At 36.8% G+C, this 20,210-nt stretch overlaps 1 protein-coding gene across 1 annotated transcript; it reads right to left on the reverse strand.

The window, feature by feature from the left end:
• Positions 1-3: 3 nt before the first annotated feature.
• On the reverse strand, positions 4-17,363 carry slc7a7 (solute carrier family 7 member 7). Its single transcript, XM_028474438.1, has 11 exons — positions 17,138-17,363; positions 15,622-15,675; positions 12,159-12,773; positions 6,444-6,569; positions 5,523-5,667; positions 4,004-4,127; positions 3,820-3,923; positions 3,631-3,727; positions 1,687-1,836; positions 1,406-1,589; positions 4-455 (listed from the first exon to the last, which is right to left on the reverse strand). The coding sequence occupies exons 3-11, from the start codon at positions 12,652-12,654 to the stop codon at positions 379-381; spliced, it is 1,503 nt and encodes a 500-aa protein (XP_028330239.1). The 5' UTR covers positions 12,655-12,773; positions 15,622-15,675; positions 17,138-17,363; the 3' UTR covers positions 4-378.
• Positions 17,364-20,210: the final 2,847 nt, after the last annotated feature.

Consider the following 20,210-nt stretch of genomic DNA (forward strand, 5'->3'; position numbering starts at 1 on the left):
TTTTGTCAACATGTGATTTTTTTTATTATAAATACAGGGTTTGCAGCTCAAATGCTCCACACTAGGAGGAGTTCTTGGTGTAAAAACAGCCCTTTGGAGCCAACGGTACAAAAACTCAATGAACGTTTCACTTAAATCAACGTTCATAAACCACTATTTGTTTCCCTTTCAATAAAATCAAGAAGTAATGCATGAAAATATACACAATAGTTGAATTAAATAATGATCTACTGACATTTACATTTCAGTGAGGAGGTGGCAGTTGTCTGGAGTAGAGCGTCACCTCCCCGCAGTCATTAGCGGGACTCCCGGGTGGTGATGGAGGTTAGGTAGTCGAGTTTGACTAAGTCAAGTCTTTGTGTGCTATTACTGCCGCCATTACTGATCCTTGTCGTCAATGTCCATCTCCGTCAAGACGGAGTAACACGTTTTCTGTATCAGGATGCCCGATTTAGCTGAAAGGAGAAAAAAGGAGATGAACATAGAGTAGAATAATAGAATAACGGCTATCATTCCTAACGTACGTGCATGTGTGTGTGTGGGGTGTAGGATATAAGAATAAAATAAACTGAAAAATTATGTAGGGTGTAAGAATAAAATAAATATAACATGTATGTAGAATAAGAATAAAACAGACTGAAATAATAAATACATGTAGAATATATGAATAAAATACACTGAAATATAGGGTATATGTAGAATATAATAAATAAATAAACTGAAATATTAAATAAATATTAGAGTTAAAATAAACTAAATATAAAATATCTGTAGAATATAAGAACAAAGTAAATAAATGTAAAAGAAAATGAGAATAAAATAGACTAATATATAAACTTTGTATGTAGAATGTAAGAATAGCATTTACTAAAATATGAAATAAATGTAGGATATGATAATAAAATAAAGTATAAAAATTAAAAAGGTTATGAGAATAGAATATGAAATAAATGTAATAAAAAACGAATTAAATTAAATATATATAACATAATTAAAGAATAAATACAAGAAAAATGTAGAAAATAAACTGAAATCTGAAATAAATATAAGAATAAAATCAAATGTTAGAAAATAAAGTAAATTATGAAATAAATGTAAGATAGATGTAAAAATAAATGTAGAATAAAAGATTCAAATAGATTAAAATATAAAATATATGTAAAAGTCTGATATCTGCCAACAAGTATGATGAGAATTACTGGCAGGTATTCATCATTCAACATCTTATTTTATGAGGAATCTCTTCATGTTATGTAAACTGGAGGCACTTCAAACAGCATCTTGCATAGAAAAGTAGACGTAGACATTCTGATGTAGAATGTGTAGAAACTGTTCATTACATGGGGCCATATTCTGTTGGTTTTCTAAAAAGGAAATGATATTATACTGTAGCTGTCTTTCTTACCAATGAAGCGTCTGATCCACATCGGCCTCTTACTGGCTGGCATGTAGCAGCACAGGAAGTAAACGGGCACTCCTGACAGGGCGATGCCGATACCGATCAGAGAGTTGATGGTGTCGCTGTACAGAGGCACCACCACCAGGAAGACGCTGAGGATGCAGAAAACGATGGGGTAGAAGATACTAAGCTGAGGAGAAATGAGAGGAAAGGAAAGGTGTCATCATCTCAGAGTCTGCTCCTTAAACTTTTCTATAAAGCAAAAAAACAAACTTTATAGCTCAAACCTTCAGAGGTCGCTTCCTGTCCGGCTGCTTCCAGCGCAGATACAGCTGCCCCACAATAGATAAACCCACGAAGAACCAGTAACTGAAGCTGTAGTAATTGATCAACCTGAAGACGTCCTCCACGCACAGGTAGATCAGAGCCATGATGCCCTGTAGGAAAATCAGGTGGATAAACATCCACAACAAATTTGGGTAAAAACCTAAAAGTAGCATTTAGGAAGCGACTCATCTCGATCTACTTTGGTTTCTACTCAGAGATAAGAGCAAAATATCAATTACATTTTACATCAGTATGAAGTACAAATGAGCTGAACCCACATATTTTATTCACCGACTGCTTGAAAATAAGAATATAGGCTTTGTTTAGTAAGAAATGGTCCTTAATGACAAACATGATGATTGTACCAACACTTGACGGTATTTTTTTACGAAAAGGGGTCATTCCATGTTCTTGCAACAAAAGGCCCATGCACTTTGAAATTTTTATCAATTGTTCTGGGATGATTCAATTTCAATAGTCACACTGTCAATTTTTAGTTTGATTGCATAAATACCTTTTGAGATGTGACCAATTTAGTGAGTGGAGTATGTGTCGATTTTCTAGGGTGCTTATTTTTCTTCCATTTTCAACTTTTAATATCTCAGGAACTACATTACGTAGGAAACTAAAAATTGGTATAGTAATACAGCTCCACCTGCACTCTTAGAATATATAAAAAGATCTGCTATACATCCTATCTGGTGGACATGCCAGTTCTTGGTTTCACTAAAATGGCCATATCTCAAGTATTCATCCAATGAAACTATTGAATAATCACGGAACAATTGGTAAAAATGTTCCAAAACATTGGCCTGAAAATCTGTTAAATGACATGGAATGGCCCAAAATATAAATGAAATGACAGCTGAACCTCGACTTATTCAGTATGTGTAAATAAAGATATGACGTAGCATTATGTAGCATCAGGATGTGACTATAGAGCACATTGTTACATTATGTCATTAACTGACTACTGGTAACTATAGATAAATAGTAGCTGCATTTCCATTACCTTTGGAAACTCTCAAAATGGAAACACCCGAATTTCGCAAAAAAAAACATTGAAATATTGCTAAAAAGTTTTTTTTACGTTTTTAGATTTCAATATATTGCATAAGTGCAAAGGAAACAATTTTTGGGGAGTGTTTTGAGCGTCCATCTTCCAGCAACGAAGTATCGTGCGATGAGTTATGACCACGAGACTCCTGCTCAAAACAATGGAAACGCGTTCAAAGTGCAATTATACTAACTACTGTTACAGAGATCAGAGAAAAGCGTCTCATTGAAAAAATGCAGGTGGCAGAAAAGAAAACGTGGCTATAAACGATGAGTCTTTATCTATAGCAATGAATCTACATGAATTAACACAAAATGACAATTTATCACACAGGAACTTGCACAAACAAACAGGAAGTGGGCAGCCCCAGGGAAAAAGGTGGATATAGAGTTGATATGATTCGATTCATTTCCTCACTTTCATAAAATGTTAAGAGTGCGGGAACGACCATCTCTTCTATGGCATCGAGCATCGATTGGTCCGGGGAGTAACTTTCCGATTCTCCCGGAATCTACTTTCAATACCCAGTCCGCCGATCGAAAGAAGAAGCCGCCGATCACCAACAAAGAAGAATCCACCGAAAGTGTTTACGTTACTGTGTAACTATGAACAGTGTGCGTCGGCCAGAGCTCAAGCTAGCTCACTTAAAACTTCTTAACTGTTTTGACCCTGCCTCTTAAAAGAACCAGGAATCGTTAGGAATCAAAACGAGGAATCGGAACCAGAATCGTTCAAATTCAAATGATGTCCAACCCTAATTTCTTCATATCGTCATCGTCATTAAAGTGTGAAAAAGGGAAACTAAATAATAGACTGGAGTAAACATAGATAAAGGATTGTGACTGACATTGAACAGCAAAGCAGGGACCGGAGTGTAGCGAAAGACGTGGATCATGCACAGAGAGTCAGGCAGGTGACCCTCTCTGGATCCCACAAAGAACAACCTTTAGAGACACAAAAATAAAGAAAGTAACACATAATATGACCACGTTAGAGAGACCCCATTTACAGCAGCGGGGGGGGGGGGATTCCTCACCTGGAAGAGGCCAGGATGGAGGCGTTGAGTCCTCCGAAGCAGGAAAGAGCCACAGCCAGGGGAATGGTCCAGTTCATCACACCAAACACTTGGTCTGCAAACGTCTACGAGTACAAACACACCATGTCGTTAGTCACCCACCATCAGTTATTGTTGGTTTCCTGTTGCTCATACAGGGACTCACCACAGCTACAGCATCACTGTCCAGGATGGCGTTCATGGGGAGGATGGTGTAGTAGGCCACGTTGGTCAGAATGTAGATGACTGTCACAATGGGCATGGAGATGGCAATGGCTAGAGGCAGATTCCTGTATTTCCACAGATGGGCAGTAGAGGGCAGCAGGAGAGACTTATTGATACTACAAGTCTTTAAAAAGGAGCTTTAAGGTCAACAACTGAGAGTAGAGAAAGGATGGTTTGGCATTTAAGCTGACTGGGAATGCTGGGAAAGGCTTGGGAGCCAATCACGTGTGAGATTCTGCTTGGTTTGATCAAACTCTTCCATTGCTCACATTGTTTTACATGTTTTAGGAGCCAAAAGTGAGTTGTGGGTAGTTTTATTGACAAAAAAACAACAAAAAAGGCAGTAAATGAGTGCATTATCTAACCCAGTGGTTCTCAACATTTTCAGTCTGTGACCCCCAAAATAAAGGTTCCAGAAACCGGGGACCCCCACTGTACCTAAAGGTGGTTGAACACAGACATGAACATTGAAGAACAGTCATGTGGAGACAGGACCATCTATAAGGGGGAATAAAGGAGAGAACTTTTTGGGGTTCATCCATAAAATCAGCAAAATGATGGTCTATTGTTCTATGAATCTGTGATAACCACATTTATGAATGTATTTATCTGAATAATATCCTCTGTTATTCAAAAAGTTTATTATTATTTGGGCCATAGTATATAGTCATCTTAAATATGTAAATCCTTTTTTAAATAAGAAATAAAATGGGTTAGAATTGAAGTAAAATGGGATGAAATGGGGTTTTAAAAACCACAGAAATTTGCTAAAAGTTGCAAATTAGTGGCCAAAAATGGATTGAAAAAGTGGTAAAAAGAGTTGAAAGTGTCAATATTGGAACAATTTTTTTAAACTGGCAAACAATGGTCATGACAAATCGAGAATGTGGTTAGATCGGCAAAAATAAAGCCAATTTTACAACATTAAGCTTAACCACATTAAGGAAAATAAGGTTAAAAGTGACAATAATGAGTCAACATATGTGACATTAGGTGGAAAAACGTAGTGGAAAGGGTTTATAAGTGCCAAAAATGTCTTGAAAGGGGAAAAAATGTGCAGAAAAGGCATTGTGGCAGAAATGGGAGTAATGTAGCAAATATACATTAAAAGGAGCAAAAACATGGGAAGAAAAAGTGAAGAGTTTGGTGTAGTTGCAGAAAAAGGGTAAAAAAAAAAAAGCAAAAATGGGCTCAAATTGTTAAAAAAAATACTGTTTCTTGATTGCATTTGGTGAACCCCTCCCAGTGTCTCACCATCGCAAACAGGGTCCTGACCTGTTGAGAACCCCTGATCTATACATTTTCCTCATTGAAACATGAATATATATTTTCATGCGGTTTTAGATAAGAAAAACAAGTGTCTCCATCTTTAAAGAGAACAGAAACCACATGTTGATTAAACCACAGGAGTTTTATACTCATGTAGGATCTATTTTCTTCATTTGATCTCATCTCCTCACCTCTCCGGGTTCTGGATCTCCTCTGTGACGAAGTTGAGCGTGTCCCATCCAGAGTAGGAGAACAGGGCCGAGTACAAGGCCAGAGCGATGTGACCCGGGTCCTGAGACGAGCCGTCGAACATGCCCTCAAAGTTCTGTGTGTGTCCTGGAAAAACACAGAAAGTGGTCATTTAAAAAAAGTCCACATGGCTGTAAAAATCCCATTAACAAGTTTAAGAAGTTATTTAACAAAAGCAATAAAACTAACATTCAGTGCTTCTTTCCCAGAAAATCCAGATTGAGTTTGACAATTCAATTCATTTTAGTTATATAGTGCTAATTACAACAAAAGTCACCTGACATACTGTACATCTAAATCAGCATTTCTCAACTAATTTGGCGTCAGGAAAATGTATTTACGTTACAATTTTTTAGCTGTAAAAATACATTTTGTTGCGTTTTATTTCTGGAGAAAATTCATACTTTCAAAAATATTTTTTTCTGGAAACTCAAAACCAAAGGAATCAAGAAATGTAATTCAATAAAACGTATATATTTCATCAGCCACTGAAGTATGAAAATAAAAGGCACTATGTTACATAATTAAACGTTTACTCTTTTCCATGACCCACTGGTTGAGAACCATTGAAAAAAACTGGGGGGCTGATGCATGAAAAAAAATAAAAAGTTTCTTTGTACTTAACTTTATTATTACAGTTTTTTAATGACTTTTTTTTTTACCCATTTTGCTAAAGTTTTGTAGCGATGAGATGAAACATTTTCATTATTCAAACATCAAACAGAAACATTTTCAGAGCCTGTGTGTGTGTGTGTGCGTGTGTGTGTGTGTGTGTGTGTGTGTGTGTGTGTGTGTGTGTGTGTGTGTGTGTGTGTGTGTGTGTGTGTGTGTGTGTGTGCGTGTGTGTGCGTGTGCGTGAGCACCTTGTCCGATCTTCACCAGGCCTGTGATGATGACGGCGATGAGGGCCAGGACTTTAGCGTAGGTGAAAAAGTCCTGAACTCTTGTTCCCCACTTTACATAGGCACAGTTCACAAAGGTCAGCAAGCCTGAGAACACACAACAACACACACATTAACACACACACACACACACACACACTCTAATGCAGTGAGACAGGACCATCTATAAGGGGAATAAAGGGGAGAGATTTTTGGGGTCCATCCATAAAATCAGCAAAATGATGTTCCATTGTTCCATGAATCTGTGATAAACACATTTATTTATTGATCTGAATAATATCCACTGTTATCCAGGTAGTTTATTAGTATTTTGTGCCATAGTATACAGTCATCTTAAAGATGTAAATCCTTGTTTTAATCAGAAATAAAATGGGTTAAAAGTGACTAATAATGGTGGAAAAAAAAAACACAGAAATTGTTAAAAGTTGCAAATTAGAGTGGCCAAAAACAGACAGAAAAAGTGGTAAAAAGGGTTTAAAGTGTCAATATTGGCTTAAAAGTGGCAGAAATGTGGGGGAGAAGTTGAAGCAAATAATGGGCATGACTAATCGTGATTGTGCTTAAATTGTCAAAAAAATAAGCATGAAATATGGTGAAAAGAGATTAAAAGTGACAATAACAGGTCAACTTGTACGACATTAGGTGGTAAAAGTGGTGGAAAGGGTTTAAAAGTGCTGAAAAAGTCTTGAAAGTGGGAGAAATGTAGCAAAAATGCATTAAAAGGAGCAAAAATATGGCACGAAAAAGTGATGAAAATAGGTTAAAATATGGCAAATTTGGTGAAGTCGCTCTCAAATTGTTAAAATTATTTATGCATATGGTGACCCCCCCCCCCACCTTCCCAGTGTTTCGCCACCCCAAATGTGATTCTGGCCCCAAGGTTGAGAACCCCTGCTGTAGTGTGTGTATACAGCAGGAAACTGGTCTCAGTGGGACATTTACAGTGGGAGCTGACCACTGGATTTACGGAAACTCTGCTACTGCTGACTCAAGCACACCGGACAGTGGCTTTTAGTCAGAGCAGGAAACAGCTGACACACACACACACACACGCACACACACACACACACACACACACACACACACACACACACACACACACACACACACACACACACACATCTTCATTTAATCATTTAATGACAGGATTAACTAGAAAGCCCTCAAACACTGCTATAGTCTGACCTGAAGTCCTTGATAAAAAAAGCTTTATTACCTTCTTTTAGTCAGAAAACATGTTTTGTGCCTCTCTCTCTCTCTCTCTCTCTCTCTCTCTCTCTCCCTTCACCTTCTTATCAGCACGTGAGCCTCCTCGTTCATAAACGTAGATAAGGACAAACCCATCCTGAGCTTTGCAGAAATGATTCTCCCATAGGTCACGCTGACTCTTACTCTTTTTGTAATAATTCTTTTTTTTTTTTTGAAGAACTCATCATCAAAGGAAATAAAGACACTGAATGTATGAGTTGTAAATTTAATTTACAATAATTAATTGGGATTTTAAAAAAAACTATTCTGCAACACTTCACTTGAAGTTTTACACATACTGCTGACATTACACTGTCATTATTACTGTATGACATGACATCTGTCATTAGCATTAATAAGGTGTCATGAAGGCTGTCATGAAGTGTCCTTTGTCACTCTAACCCTATTTAAACCCACTCGATGCCTCCACCTAATCCCAAAAATGCCAACATAGCTCCAAAGGTGTCATAATTTAGCGAAGGACACTTAATAACAGCCTTAATGACACTTTATTCATGCTAATGACAGCGTAATGTCAGCCTTTTGTATAAAACTTCAAGTGTTCCCAAACTTTCTTATAAAATCTCAGAAAAAAAAACTTAAATTTCTTATTTTAGATCATTTATATTTTCAAGAACCAAATCTAAACAGACAAATATATATATACATATATATATATATATATATATATATATATATATAAAGTGCTTACTTTTGCTAAGTAAGCAAAAAAATAAAATAAAAATAGCCCTTTTATAATTATTGTAATGCTTACTCAGCAAATACATGTTTAGTGTATTTTTTTTTTTTTTTTTAAAAAAAGCATATATTTCTGTTTGAATGAAAATTATATTAATATATGAATTAATACTTTTGAAGCCAAAACTAAAAATCATAGTTTTGTAAAAGTCCAAAGTTTTAAATATTTTATTTCCAATCTTAGATCACATGTCAAACTCATGGCCAAGGGGCCAAATCCGGCCATTTGGAGCATCCAATTTGGCCCACAGGAGAAAGTAGAAATGACAGAGAGAACATGAATTATTGTGTAAATGCAACTCACTATTGTTTTCAGGTGCTCACAGTTTTACCGGTGGTTGAATTTTTCATGTTAAACAGTTGAAAAAACTCAAAATTCTAACAAAATCTTTCAATTTTCCTCAAATTATGATGTAGTATTTCCCTTAATTAAACAGAAATTGGTCACAAAATGTAGGAAATTGAAAGTGAAGATCCTGTTGTGACTAATATTTATCACTTATTGCTTGGATAATGTCGGTTTCTTACATATTTTGTATTTTATGCATACGTAATAACTTTGACACACCTGTCTTAGATAATTCACCTTTTTTTTTTTTTTCTTTTAAATGAATAAATAAATATGCGATTATGTTCTGAATTTTTGCCTACACAAGCCCAAAATATTGAATTAAATAATTAATAATAAAATATCATAAAACAAGAATAAAATTCCCAATAGAAAAAAAAATAATAGCAATAATTTAACTTTAACTGATTCCAATGGACCGTCTATGAAACATCAGCACATCTGCCAGATGTTTGAGAGAAGCTTTAACAACATGTGGACGTCACCTCCTCTGTGAGCACTGAGTCGTTTCTACCTGCTGTGATCACAACACGTCAGAGGATCATAACAGGCCCTCCTCCTCCAGGAGGGGGCCCCGGCCGTGGCCCTGGACCAGGCTTTGGCTCACACAGGCAGAGGAGCAGAGTGTTGACAGGGAAACCTTAGACGGTGAGAGATTGGGATCAGGAGGCATCACAGGGTCAAACCCAGGCCATATGTGAGACGTCCTAAACCATTACACCGACTGCTCACACAAGTCAAACCTCACCTTTTTTTTTTTTTTTTTTAGCTTTAATCAATTACAAATGAGTGATTTAGTGCATTTTCTTACAATATGATAAAGAAAACGTTCGATATCTGTCGTTTTTATCGCGATTTTCCGCTTCGAAATTTCTTTTTCACTAAAAATGTCACAGTTTCACCAAAGCCTGGGGTAAAAAATAACTATAAACTAGTTTTTCTAACTATGTTTACTCATATTTTGAATTGAAGAGGACTTTGAAATGTACTTATAAAGAGAAATAAACTATCACCTTTAATAATTGATAAGATGTGTTGTATATTCTACTTTATGACCCTCAAAAGTCTTGTATTAGGGCCACAATGAAATTAAGAGAAATCTGAGCACTATGAGATTAAAGTCTTCATATTTTGAGAGTAGTCGTAATATTGTGAGAATAAAGCCGTATCTTAAAAAACTCGTAATAAGCGTTCAGAAAGAATTCTCTGTTGTCACAACATCTCTCCGTGTTTCATTACATACTGATTACTTAAAGCGGGGATTCTCAACTGGTGGGTCGGGACCCAAAAGTGGGTCGTGGACCTGTACTGGGTGGGTCGCGTACAGCTGGTCAAAATTAAATAAATGCTTAATGTCTCTCATGTTGTATTTTATTTTGAACGAAACTTTTCTTTTGATAGGCATGCTGTGAAATGCATGTTACACAGGAAAATATTTATATTTTTGTTGGAAAAAATATTATATATGCGTGTTTTCAACAGAAAAACTAAATTTTGTTGGCTGAATTCTAAAAAAAAAAAAAAAAAAGTGGGTCGCGATTTAATGTCCGTGGCAAAATGTGGGTCCCAGGGTGGGTCCGGTTGAGAACCACTGACTTAAAGAACGTAATTTTTATTAAAGTAAGTAAACAGGCACAAGTTGTTGCAACATCTCTTCGTGTCTTAGTTACGTACTGATTACTTAAAGAACATAGTTTTTTGTAAAGTAAGTAAGGGCACAAGTTGTTGCAACATTACTCTGTGTCTTGATTACTTAAAGGAAACCAATACTTTTTCATACCAAACAAACACAAACTTGTATCTAGTGTATTTGAATGCCCAATAATTCCTGGTTGATTCCCAACAGCCGACTGTTTTCCAGTCTGTCCTTAGCTTTGATTTGAAGCCGTGTTGAGCTGTCAGCAGCCTCTCAGGGTCAGAGTCTCCCTGCAGTGAGGACTTTAGCTCACAGCTATCAACCTCCTCACCGCTCTGCTTATCAGTGCGTGGCACAGGTGTGTAAGTGTGTTCATGTGAGACTACCTCTAAGGTAGGTGCACGGAAGAATGATCAGAAGGATCACAGTGTACGTTTTTATCTGGAGTGTAAGATCTTATCCTGAGGGAGTTTGATTAACAAGCTCTGAGTATTTCTCTAGCTGAGTTCTCTACTCTGTGGTTGCCTGAGAGTTGGTATTTTAGCTCCCATGGGGGCTCCGTTTCTTCTAACCGGTTCGATTAAAACGGTTCATCAGCTTTGCTCTTTCACTTTGACATGTGGTTGAACAATATTTTCCATCTTAATGTCCAGAGGGAAGACTAAAAACTAAAAGCGGTGGCCGCATGTGGCTCAGTTCCTCTTTCCTCTACACTCAGTAGCTTTTCTGCTGCATTCCTGCTGACTAAAGCTGTGGTGTCACCGTTTTTCACTTCTCCACTGTCTGAACATCACGTACAGAGGTGCGTCTCATCACCCTAGGGGAATGCGGAGCATGCGTCACCCGCACGTTCATAAAAACTAAAATGAATCCCCCTCACTTTTTACAGTGTTTCATTGTTGAAAATGTATTGGTCCCGTTAGATTGATTGAATAGTGATCAAACCCAGCCGTTGGACAAACTCTTTGTTTACCTTCAAGAAGGTTAACAAAGAGTTAAGAGTGATGAGTAAAGTGTAGGTAAAGTGACAAAAAATGAGGAACAGGTGGCAAAAAATGGCCCGAAAGTGCCAAGAAAGGAGTAAAAAGTGATTAAAATGGGCCAAAAGTAGCCATGAGTAGCAAAAGAATTGACAAAAAAGAGGAAACAGGTGGTATAAAATGGCAAAAGATAGCTTAAATGAGCAAAATGTGGCAAACAATAGTGAAAAAGGGCAAAAATGTGGAACAAAAAGAGGCAAAATGTAGGAAAAAAGGAAACAAGTGTTATTTATTGGGCAAAAGGTAGCTTATTTGGATGAAAAGAACTTGCAAAAATGGAGGAAAAAGGGATATTTATTGGCAAAAGGTAGCTAAAATTTGAAAAAACTAAAAAGTGTCAATTATTTTGGAAAATGGGCAAAAATGGGACAAAGGAAGTTGCAAAATGGCCAAAGAAAAGGGTACAAAGGTTTTTTGGGGGGAATAATAATTAAAGTAAGACATAAAGAGCCACATGTTGAGTATCACTGACTTAAAAACTTCATCATAGTTTTTGTACATTAATTTAATAAACTGAATTAGGAGTTGATGGTTGCCCCTACTCTACCCCTCACTTTTAAAATTGCTGCTCCTGCCCTGAGGAAGACGCTATGGGCCACGTCACTGCACGGTGACTTGTGTGTTGTTGACTTATTTTTACTCACATATACAAGCTGCAGCCAGGAGTCTGTTGGCCAGGTAGGGAGCCACGCAGGTCGGGAAGATGGGCTGCACCATGTAGTTGGAGAAGGTGATGGCGATGATGGCCTGGCTGGTCGGCTCGATGATCAACAAGGACGTCCACAGTCGGATGAAGGCCAGAAAACCTCCAAATGCCTCCAAGATGTAGGCGTAGGAGGCGCCGGATTTGGTAATGGTGGTTCCAAGCTCGGCGTAGCAAAGAGCCCCAAACACAGAGAAGACACCACCGATGGTCCACACCAGCAGGGAGAGGCCGTAGGAAGCGCTGTGGAGGAGGACCCCCTTAGGAGAGACAAAGATCCCCGATCCGATCATGTTCCCCACAATCAGGCAGACCCCGTTGAGGAGGGAAATCTCCTTTTTCAGCTTCATGGTCTCATCGGCGTCTTTAGACTTCTTAGGCAGTGGTCCGCCACCGTTTGGTGCCTCCTGTGTTGTTGCAGTGGTGTAGGACGCCATAGTTGTTTTTTTAGAGTGGCTTCAAAAAGTCAATTCCGCAGTCAATGTTCACAACGTTTTGATCAAATACAGAAGATTTTTTGGTTTTCCTCCAGCTATCTGCGTTTGCCTTCCGTCATCTGTGGAGACAACACACATCGATGATGTTATGATGGAATCACTTCATTCCACATTCACTAATGTGGAAACAAACAAACCAAACATATATATATATATATATATATATATATATATATATATATATATATATATATATATATATATATATATATAGCACAACAACAGGGTCCCCGTGGTGAGAATTGAGGACAGATTGGAGAGCCATTAGGACAACACAGCAAATGGCCTTTTAAGGTTGAGTGTATTGACAGAGGTGGAGGGGAGAGGAGCAAACATGCCTGAAAACGACAGCTCTTCATTAGTAACCATAAGCTGAGGAGGAATTACAACTCAGAGGTGTGTCAGCATTATGGCCGGTCACATGTTTTCCAAAGTTCATTATGTTCGGCATGCATGGAGTATTATTGATGCACATTGGCAACTTGAAAACTGCATTTTTGCATGAAAGGCTTTGGAAAAGTTTAGAAAAAGCCCAAAATTTAGGCAACACACTATTTCAACTACTCTACCTTATAAGGTGCTACTTTATGGCTATGAGATTTGCTAGTTAGCTAAATGACTTGCAAAAAGCCAGAGTGACATTAAATATAAAACTGGGCTTAGCCTTTAAATTAGGATTAGGTTAACTTTACTTTAAATATGCTTTGGATTTACCAACATAAACTTTAGCTTCACCTAGCAGTAGCTAAACTGACCTGCAGTTTTCAGCAGTATTAGTTAGCTTTAGTTTAGCTTCTTTTAGGATTTAGCTTAGCTTACATACATAGCATCTAAGGCAACATTTTTACATTCATCTTTAGCTTCACATTATTTTAATTCAAGTTTTCGTCAGGCTATCCACTTTACTTTATCCTTATGTTCGCGTAACTCTAGCTTAACGCTAGCTTATGTTATCTTACCATTAACTTTGCTTTGGCTTCTATTCAATACAATGTCAATATCAAAGTTGACAGACACACAAAAGGCAACAGTCGCATTAAAAAATATACATATATATCTTTACTAAGTAGATAAAGGAAAACGCACATATGGTTTTACACACATTATCGAAATTAGCTAAACTGACCATGGCAGTTTTTAGCAGTATTAGCTTTGCTTGACTCAGCTTCTTGTAGGATTCACTTTAGCTTACATAGCATCGAAGGCTACATTTTTATTTATTTTTTAGCTTCACACAACTTTAGCTCCAGTATGTGTCAAGGTGTCAGCTTTACTTTGTACTTAGCCTTTACTTTAGCTTAAAGTTAGCTTATATTATCTTAATGTAATCTTTGCTTTGGCTTCAATTCAATATGTTTTATTTCTCCTTGAGGGAAAATGAATTCTACTGCAGTAGCAATAAAACCCAACAACAGCATCAATGACAACGTTAAAGTTGACAGACACACAAGGCAACAGTCACATAAAAACACACACATATCCCCTTTAGCTTCACCTAGCATTAGCTATGCAGACTTTAAACATTTTGAAGCTTCATAGCAGCAAAAATGTAGCTTGACTTAGCTTGAGTTCAGCTATATTTAGCTTTACATAGCAAACAACATTATTTTAGCCTCACTAAACTTAAGCTAAGGATAGCATGACCTCAGCATTATTCAGCTTTTACCTTTATGTTAGCTTTAAGTTAGCTTTACATTAGCTTACCTTATTACACATGGTGGAACTTTTTAAACAGATTTACTAGTCTAACCTGAAATTCATATGTTATTGCTTTCCATCATAAGCTAGTTTACTGTAATATCCTCTTCAGTAACATGTAATAGGTTATTGATTTTTACTAATGTATTAATGATTTGCAGGAGCTTTCTTTATCTTGACGATATTACCAAATAAATTCAGGTTGCTTTGTTGAGGTAACTTTACTTGAGCTTTTTCTAAACATTTCACCTCTAAACCATTCAGTTAAATTGATTAAATTAGTTTGGTTCATGGACTTTGCTCATAGGGCCTCCCATTTTTTTTACAATGGCGGACGGAATGGACGGAAATTCCAAAATTCACTTCCTGAAACAACATGGTTATTACTGGTCATAAGTTGGTTAATGAAGGTAAATCCACTTCACAGTATCAATCCCAGACCCCCAACTATTATCTTAAAGCAGTGGTTCCCAACCTTTATTTGGGTCGTGACCCTGTTTTTCACAAATTTCTGGCGACCCCTGTGACTCTCTTTTTTCTGGAATTACTTTTTGATCGGGTTTATCAAAGTCCGTTACAAATACAGAGTAGCCAGGATTAGTGCACAAAGTGACGATATATTTTTATACTGCTTTGTATTTGAACTAGATTTAGATTTGAGACAGTTCAAGTGTAGAATACAGTTGTTTGGTATTTATTACAAAATGTAAGAATATAATATCAATGAGTAATGTTTCCTGTGTTTTTTTACCAATTACTAAGCATTTCAGGTGACCCCAAGGTTGAAAAACACTGGCTTAAGGACTTAATAGCTTAAAATGTTGAAAGTTGTTGAAGAAAGTTGCACAATTAATGCACTTTTATCAGCAATTGTCTGTGAAAAGTTACATTTTTCAGTCCCAAGTATCAGTCAGATACTGATGAGGTTAGTTAAAGTAATGAAATAAAAGCATGGACAGTTGCTATTCAAGTTTGTTGCAACGCGCCAATAGCCAAGAAAGAAGAGGTTCATTAATTCACGAACACGAGCAATCATAGTGAAGAGATTTAGATTGAGTAAACAATGGGGTGTGAAGTCAACTAAAGACAAAAAACCAGTAATTCTGTTAAAGTCTTACAGCAGAATATATAGATCTGACGTTGTCCTCAAGACACAAATCAGAGGAATTGTTGGCGTGTGTAAGGTGGTCTTTTGAGAAGTTGGGTTACCTTGAAATGACGGCAGCAGAAGTGGATCAGCAGCACATGAGATCAAGGAGTGCCCTGCGAAAGAGAGGGGACAGTAAATTAAATGTTTCTTCATGTGACACAGCAGGAGGCACTGGGGGGGTGGGGGGGTGGGGGTGTCTCTGACAGAAGAAAGCGAGGGTACAAGGTCCAAAAACTGCTGATAAGTGGCACGTTTATCCCATCTTGAACCAAGGTTACGCTACATTCTGGCCTGGCTCGGGGGAAGTCTGTCTACTCAACTGTACAGTCAATGAAAGCTTTCAGGGAAGTGTCAATAAATGAAGGGAAGGGACACTGTGTGACCAAGACAAGTCGGTATTTTGGAAGAAAACAAATGCATCAAGGATGGCACTGACGTAGAGATACAAACAGCAGGTTATAGATCACTCAATGAAACAGGTTTGATATGTTGACTTGAGCTCCAAAACCGGAAACATTCAATGACAACAACCTTTGAGTTCAGTCAAATAAAACATCTACAAATGACTTGCATGATAAGATAAGAGTCACAGTTCATAGCACAGTAATCATAAAAAAAATGGCTATAATCAAACAGTTCATTGTTGAAGATACTCAGTAAAGTTTAACAATCATTTAGAAACTTTACTGCAGACCACTTTCTGTATCTTAGATTAGTCATGGGAAACTGGTGGCCCGCAGGCCACGTGTGGCACTTTGTCTACTTTTGTGCGGCCCCCAAAACACTTACATAAAAGGACTAAAAAAAAACCCGCAAAATGAAAGAAAAATACAGAACAAAAACAAAGAAAACAGCAACGAAAATACACAAAATGAAGGGAAATTCACAAATTTACACAAAATCAAACAGGAAGAGAAAAATACACAAAATGAATAGACAAAACATCAGCACAAATAAACGAGATGAAAGAAAAATCTTTTTTTTAATGACAAAAACAGACAACAGCGCTGTTACACAAAATGACAAGAAAAACACAAAATGAGAGAGAGAATAGAAACGATTAAGAACAAATAACACATAGTCAGGAAATGATTACACAAAATTAAAACAAAAAACGTACAAAATGACAGGAAAATACAAGTAACAGCGAGAAAAACCCAGAAAAAGTCGGCATAAATGTACAAAATGACAACAAATACATACCAAATGCCAGGAAAATACAAAAATAACCACAACAAAAATGCACAAATATAGAAAATGAAAACAAGAATACACAAAATGACAACAAAAACACACAAAATGACAGAAAAATACATGTATCAACAAGAAAAGCACAGAAAACAACAGCACAAATACATAGAATGAAATCAACTTAACTATTTCATTAGGAGCCTTTTACTTAGAAAAACATGTTAAATATAATTATTGGTTAATATAATGTAATTAACCTATGTCTGCCTATATGGCAAAGCTCACATCACATTTAACAGATCTTTGAGAAACTAAGCAGATAAAACATGTGTTGTTTAATTATGGGACAGATACCATGGTGTCGTAGAGAACAATCAAACTCACCTTGTTTTTAACAGCCTAGAGTCCTCGTCACGTTTGCTCTGTTTGCTCATCAGTTAAAGTTAGAATGTTGTTCACTTGTGCTCGTCAGCACGAGGTGTCATAGTGCGTCTGTGTCACAGCTCAGTGTTTCTTCTTCCTGTGCTAGTGTCTGTTTCCTCTTGTTTCAGAGCGTGTTCACCTCTGGCTCCTCAGCTCATGTACATGTGGCTTTTATGTACTTTTGCCTTTGCACTGCTTCACTGCCAGGGAAACGACTCCAGGTCAGGCTAGGATGGATGGAGGGAGGGAGGGAGGGAGGGAGTGGTGGATGAGGTGTGTAATTCACTCTCATTGTGTCTCCTGAGTGAGTGTCAGCCTCACTTTATGAGGCAGTGATTGAATTATGGATGATTAAAGTTGCTATGAAAGAAACTATCTCAGACAACACAACTGAAACTCATTCAATCAAGGAACTCATGCAATGCCATCTAAATCAGTGGTTCTCAATCTTTTTTGTACCCCCTTTGCCCCCCCCCCAATATCATTTGTATCTTCTCCATAATTACCTCACAGAAGCAGAGCCAAGAGCGCTAAGGTTATATATATATATATATATATCCCATTCATTTTCCCATCCACACTGTGGAACTTCTGTTAAACACATTGTTTTAGAACAGTGATGATGTCATCACTGTTCCAGTTACTACACTGATCATGTCATTAACAGTGATGTCATCAGTGTTCCAATTAGAACGTTCTAACTGATCATGTCATCAACAGTGACGATGTCAGAATTTTATGCAATCCTAATGCTAAGCTAATGCAGTGCAACGCTGTCAGTCAGTTTGTCACTTAGCAAGATAACTTAGAAGTTAATTTATAAAACAAAATTTTCTGGAAAATTGATAAATGTGTCAAGGAGCAGGTGATTACATTTTGGTGATGTTGTGGTTACCAAAATAGAATAATATATATATATATATATATATATGTATAAATCGCTTTCATTTTCCCATCCACACTGTGAAACTTGTGATGATGTCATAGGTTCTCTCAGAGTCAACAGCTAAATGTTGACGAGTAGTCATTGTAACACAGCTCAATGTTTGACAGGTAGTCATGGTTACCCAGAGTTTACCATGTTACTGTGACCGGAGCGTGTTGGCTGAGCTTGAGCTGCTTAGCGGAGGTCTGCGCTATCTGAGTGCTTTTCTAGTTTCATATGCGGTTTCATTTGGAACAGCGGGCTCTCTTAAAGCCCAAAATGTGTCTCAAACATTGGTTCCCTAAGGCTTCATCTACAAATAAAAACAATGAGTGTATTTTAAAGAGTAATTTAGTTAAAACTACAACTTTTATGTAACTACTTCAATAGTTAATAAATAAATCCTCCTTTGTAAAAATGTAGCTAATTATTGTCTCCTATTGTGTGATTAAAGTCTCTACAGCAAAAAAATTATCCTGTTTCAATAAATTACAAAAAATATTGTTTTATTGAACAACTTTACTGTTAGTCTGTGGTGAATTTGTCCCAAAAAATTGTCTAAAAAGAAACTAGAAACATTTCCTTATTATTTTTAAATGAATTGTTAAATCTTTCCGAGTACCCTCTGCAATGTGCTTCTGTACCCCTAGGGGTACACGTACCCCTGTTTGGGAACCACTGATTTGAATCCTAGTATTAGTCACTTATTGCAACATACAGGTCATCTCATCTATTTATATGGATTATTTTATCTGATAAATGTATTATATCATTTCTTCATTTTATTTTATTTCATATACTAGTGCAGTGGCCGTAGGAAGTCTGTATATACAGTCTGCCCATGTATGTATGAATATATACATATGTAGGTGTTTGTGTACATGTACTGTATGTATCTATGTATGTACTTGTGCCACCGGACGCATTGATATATGTAAAATTCATATTTTTTAACATTTCATCTTTTTGTGTGTACATCGTTCTATGTCACACTTGCTTTGGCAATGTACGAATGAGAAACAAGTTTACAATCAAATTATATTGAGTTAATGGTACCACAGAACACACACACACACACACAAACCTCAATATACCACTCCAACTCACGCTGCAGATCCAAATCCGCAAATATGAATGTGTGAAGTGCTTTAACAGTGCAGTGTTGGATGCAAGATGGTGATCAAAGCCAGCAAAGGCTCATCCACAATGATGATGTCATCAGTCCCAGCTCTCCGGTGATTGGCTGTGGCGCGCACGTGACTGTCGTCGCTCTGCTCCCAGTGGACAATTTGATGAAATAAATTATGAACTATATCATTTCAGTCCAAACGAATCCAACGTTGCACACCTTTGAACTAAGCAGCAGCCATGTTGAAAGTCTCAGGTCAATCTGAGCCTGATTCACAGAGATATTTGAGGAACACACACACACACACACACACAGACAGACAGAGATTCCTTGCTTTTATAGAGAGATTATTATCGTCCTTATCACCCTCATTAATATAATCATCATCATCATAATCGTCATCATCATTATCGTCATAATAGTCGCCGTCACCATCATCCAGAGGTGATGAAGTACAATTACTCTGTTACTGTACTGAAGTAGTTTTTTCATTCAGTTCATCTGTATTTTACTTGAGTATTTATTTTTTTGGCCACTTTTTAATTTTACTCCTTTCTTTGTTCAACAAATATCTGTTTTTTCTCCTCCTTACATTTTTTTTTAAAATGATCTCGTCAGTTTTAAGACCTTAAAAGATGGCGCCACAATGTAAAAAGAAGCAAAACATTGGTAGTTTGAGCTTTTTTTCTGTTAAGCAGGTCTCTGTATTTTATGGTTAATATTTTCAAGTTTAAAAAAATGTTAAACTCAAAGCTGCTCTGGGTTTAATTGAGCATTTGCATTTTTTTTTTTTCTTTAAACAATTTATTCACAAATTTTGTATATAATGAGAGGTAAATTCTGCAGGTGTTCAAAGGAAACAGATATTATTTCCATGATTTATTTCCATGTACCAGTTTTCTACAAGTTCTTAAAAAAAATAAAAGGTATGAAATTTGCTGGTTTAAAAACCTTGTCTTATTATTGAAGGGACATGTTTT

Source organism: Gouania willdenowi, chromosome 18 (assembly GCF_900634775.1).
Source record: "Gouania willdenowi chromosome 18, fGouWil2.1, whole genome shotgun sequence".
Lineage (NCBI taxonomy): Eukaryota > Metazoa > Chordata > Actinopteri > Blenniiformes > Gobiesocidae > Gouania > Gouania willdenowi.

What these genes read in the sequence shown, in the direction of transcription:
- slc7a7 (XM_028474438.1), bottom strand. Translation starts at nt 12,654, where the DNA reads ATGGCGTCCTACACCACTGCAACAACACAGGAGGCACCAAACGGTGGC. An exon ending in CCTGGCTGCAGCTTGTATAT is followed by an intron (nt 6,570 to 12,158) that starts GTGAGTAAAAAT and finishes GTGTGTTCTCAG; the next exon opens with GCTTGCTGACCTTTGTGAAC. An exon ending in GTGGATCAGACGCTTCATTG is followed by an intron (nt 456 to 1,405) that starts GTAAGAAAGACA and finishes TTCTCCTTTCAG; the next exon opens with CTAAATCGGGCATCCTGATA.